Genomic DNA, 4,218 nt, shown 5'->3' with positions numbered 1-4,218 from the left:
GCGGCGACAATTCAGCGCGATAGACGTTCACCTCTGATCGATGCTTTGAGTGCTCAGCGCTGGATCGTCAAGCAAATTTTAGATCATGACCTACTCCAGCGCCGAAGTACTCGTGCCGCACAAACTGAAGAATAGCTATAGAGCCACGCCCTGCGGGACAAGGAACACCTCTGTCTCGTGCGTTGGTAGGTCTTACCCCCGCAGAAGGTATTAGAAGCCACGTAGCCGTTTATTGGAAGATGTCTCAGATGTTGTGAACGAGTACGAGAAGACACTTACTTATAAGCGCATGAGTGGAGAAGGTGAGCCGTATCTGTGTGTGCGCGGAGATGCCCACCTTAGTGAAACCTGGAGTCGACGCTGGTATCGAGCGACCATCTGTGAGTGAATTTGCCGATTAACCCCCGAGCCACTCGGTGAGTGAGCCGAGCGGGAGATTGATTGAGCGAGTAAATGACTGAGTGAGTGAGCGAAAGATTGAGTGAGTGAGTCGACGACGCGTGAGCAAGTCACAAGCTTCCAGCAGTCCAATCCTGCCTCCCATCTTTTTGTTGCTCGCAGTGTTATGAGTGTTGTTCAAGCCTGCAGGATGCCCGTGTTCCGACTTTGCAGTCCTCATCGCAACTCTTCGCTCAGTCACCTGAGTGAAGCTTCAAGTGCTGGCGTTTAAAGGCTCAAGCGGCTGGCGTATCGTCATCGTGTTTCCAGTGGTTCCACCGCCATGAGTGCTTGGACATCGTGAATGTTCGACGTCGCTGGCCGCTCGTTCTACTTCCGGTCTGCTCCGCGCGAAGTGGTCCCGCTGTATAAAAACTGCTAATGAACTTGCGGCTGTCAAGAAGTCTTGGTGGGAATGGGACTCCCGCGTGTTGCGCGAGAGCCAACAGGTTGCGCACTAGGACTACACGACGACAATTTGAGTGATCAGCACGTGGAACCTCCACTAATGTTTGAAGCGTCGCCATAGCAGCCATCCCGAAAAGATGTAATATCCGCCACAGTCGACGACGGCACCAGCTTCAGTCTTTTCCCACCTTGTCGCTCGGAGTTACAGATCGCTGCGCACGCCAGCTGGGGCACCAGTGCCACAGTGTCGCGAGCACCGTCACTGCCGTCGCTGTTGTTCCCAGTAATCTTCTTCAAGCTATCCAACCGCGCTTATGCTGCGAAAGCGCAACTTAAAGAGGGGAGGTGATGAAATGGGCCCCTCCATTACATAAGTATGAAGATGGTTAGTGTGCACTGTATTGCTGTCATTGTATTGGCTGATATATGGGGAGCCGGGCCCATAATTAGTTAATTAGTCGATGACGTGCATTTGAGCGGCCAGAACTTTCGCCCTGGTCCTAAAATAAAGTCAGAGTTGAATTTCCGCAAACCTGCTCTGTCGCGAGCTCCCTTTAGTGTACGCGAGTAACGAAAAAAACATAAAGATAAGACGTACCGAAACGCATCAGCTGCAGGCTCAAGCGCTTTTACAACCGCACCCAAATGAATCAACACCAGAAATTACACTATACATAGGGGTTTGGACTGACCACAGACCAACCACCACCGGACATACATTACCACTTACTAGTTAGCATCATTTTACTGGCACTATAAATACCAACAGCTGAAGTGCCCTGATTTTCACAGAGATGCAGATAAATTTGTGCGATCAAGCTCCTTGAAAATTGGATGTAAATCAGTAAGCTTAATCTTCAGCAAGTAGTTCCATGTGCCAATATATAGCCAGCTCGTAACGGGGTTACACGTACCCTGGTATGAAAGGGTGGGTCACACATGATGGTGTGATTGAATAAAGGTGAAGATTACACAAGACGGTGTAATAACACAATGGTGTGGCTACGCCGTAACCAGAAGCCTCTATGTGGCGGGACTGCATGTAGTTATGCATAATTAGTAGGTTTTCCTATCCAATTAGGAAAACCTAGTAATTTAGATATAGGCGGATCTGCCGCAAATAAAACAGATAAATATAGTTTCAATCTTGAACGGAAGAGTACATTTGCCTTGGGTTAAGGTCCTGGGTATTCTTGGAGGTAGTTGATTGCGATTCTCTACACTCATACTGGTTCTAGTATAGAGGGTAAGGTCGGTGACCTTAGTAAGCTTTTCATAAGCAAAGAGTTTCGACAGCCCCGCTGAATTTGGTAGCACTCGTAGTAAACCTAAGCCTGAGTCGTTACGACTGATTTCTATAAAAATGGAGTAATTCTCCTATCTGCCCCAGGGCATGCAGGACGGGCTTAATAAGGTGATATCCCTGCTTGGCCCTGCGGATGTACAACACCTTGCTTCGCAAGGATATGAACCAATACACGCGCGCCTTGAGGCGTTTTCAAACTATGAAAATGCTCTGCTAGAGCACCTAGAGGAAAAGATGTCGGCGTCGACTGTGTCCATGACGCCACCGTCGACGACGGATGACTCCTCACGGCCCAGGCCGCTCATGGTGAGCGCTAAAACCTTCGAGGTAAAAGATGGAAAGGATCTCCTGCTCTGGGGAGAGAGGCCGAGATGGCTAAGGCTTCCGCCATGCTCCAGAACGAGCGATAGCGCAAAGCACTAGCTATCGCCAAGCTCGGGGGCCGAGCATGAGAACGGGCACTATTGTGCGGTATTTCGGTTGAAGCGGCGTTTTGCTCCTTCCAGGAGCGAGAGCTGCCGCTTTTGAGAGTGTTCTCGCGGCTGAAATAGGCATATCGTGTGCGATCGCGTTTCCTTACCGCCCGACAAAGAAAGAAAGAGTTGGTGGAATTTGTTCAAAACTGGGTACTCTCATTACCGGGATGTCTGCCGATCCTCTTCCCGACTTGTTCACAGTGACCGTCTTTATAAAAAACGTCTCCGCACTGGCGTGGCCAGAATGGAAGTATTCCGTTTGCATCCGTCTTCTCTTGTAGATGCAGTGAATGCGGCATATAATACCGAATTCAATTTCAGTTGGCACGACTCGGTTCGAATGCAGGCCTAAGCCAATGGATCTCAGCTATGCTGATAAAGAGAGGGAGAGCTCCGAGCGGACGGGCAGCGTTCGAACACCCGACAATGAATTGTATGTGGAGACACCCGTCACCTTCAGGCTGATTCCTCCTGCGCAAGGCGCGTAATAGGTCATCGAACCGACCCGCTTCTTACTAGTATGGTTGATTTGTCGCGGGAAAACGAGAGCCCCCGGCCGCCCTACTGGGGAATAACTGAGCTCTGTCGAGCCTCAAAGAGGTAGAGGGAATCAGGGGCTAGCCCCGAACAGATCCGTGCTCTTGACCATGGAACGTGTATGGAAGTTGGGCTTGCTGGTCGAAAATGCGACCATAAAAGGCTTTGAGAAAACTTGGAAGATCCTGGTCGATTCCGAGGCGTCGGGCAATTATGCTCCTCGCCCTTCAACCGAATAAAGTCAGCTGGATGCTGAGGCGCTGAAAGCGCGGTTGAGTGACACCATCACTGTTCGCTTAGCGACGGGGACTTGTGTCACTGTGACGAAGGTCTCTGTGAGCCTATGTGTCAAGTTCCTTGACTTTGATAGCGTTGAACGCTGTGTGGTGTTAGACTTGGATGAAAGGTTGACCTTATCCTTGTTTGGCATGGTTGTGACACCATGAGCCATGAGCGATTGGAGGTCGACGACTTTGGGCGCTTCGTGCACATCTCCTGGTGGAGCTTTGATGAGTCATGAACCCAACTGTGCTAGGAGAAGGAGCGCTATTGGCGCGAACACTGGACCGGGACGGCCAACGTGCTGGATATCGGAGTATCCGATTTGTCGAACACCGAAAGTGTATCGACAAGATTTCCAAGCACGGATCGCGAGCTGACGCGGAGTGACACGAAATCCACTAAGTACTGCTCAAGAAAAAAAGCAGTTGCTGCATGCCACGAGTGGCATGGTCAGCCAAGGGACGAGGCATCGAGGGCGAGGCCCCATTGCTGCACGTGGAGTGACACGGAATCCACTAAGCACTGCTCACGTTTCAAAGCAGTTGCTGCAAGCCACGAATAACATGATCGGTCGAGGTCCGAGGCATCGAGGGTGAGGCCCCATGGTGCACGTGGTGTGGTACGTGATCCACTGAGCTCTGCATGCCACGAGTGGCATGGTTGGACGAGGTCTGATGAATCATGGGCAAAGGTCTTCTGATGCGCGTGGAGTGGCACGTTATCCAATGGAAAAAGGCTACGGAACAAGTAGCCCCTCGTCGGATGTTGTCG

The 4,218-nt window shown here is 50.9% G+C and overlaps 2 protein-coding genes across 2 annotated transcripts; one reads left to right on the top strand and one right to left on the bottom strand.

Moving 5' to 3' along the window:
* Positions 1 to 85: 85 nt before the first annotated feature.
* On the top strand, positions 86 to 388 carry PHALS_07091 (uncharacterized protein; the record flags this gene model as incomplete). The annotated part of the gene is made up of 2 exons (XM_024720497.1): positions 86 to 185; positions 249 to 388. The coding sequence occupies 2 exons, from the start codon at positions 86 to 88 to the stop codon at positions 386 to 388; spliced, it is 240 nt and encodes a 79-aa protein (XP_024585690.1).
* Positions 389 to 674: 286 nt separating this feature from the next.
* On the bottom strand, positions 675 to 974 carry PHALS_07090 (uncharacterized protein; the record flags this gene model as incomplete). The annotated part of the gene is made up of 1 exon (XM_024720496.1): positions 675 to 974. One exon carries the CDS (start codon positions 972 to 974, stop codon positions 675 to 677), a length of 300 nt encoding a protein of 99 aa, XP_024585689.1.
* Between the last annotated feature and the right edge of the window lie 3,244 nt (positions 975 to 4,218).

The sequence above is a fragment of the Plasmopara halstedii genome (genome assembly GCF_900000015.1).
Source record: "Plasmopara halstedii genome assembly, contig: Scaffold_3060, whole genome shotgun sequence".
In the NCBI taxonomy this organism is placed as follows: domain Eukaryota; phylum Oomycota; class Peronosporomycetes; order Peronosporales; family Peronosporaceae; genus Plasmopara; species Plasmopara halstedii.
This window is presented reverse-complemented; position numbering and strand designations above follow the sequence as displayed.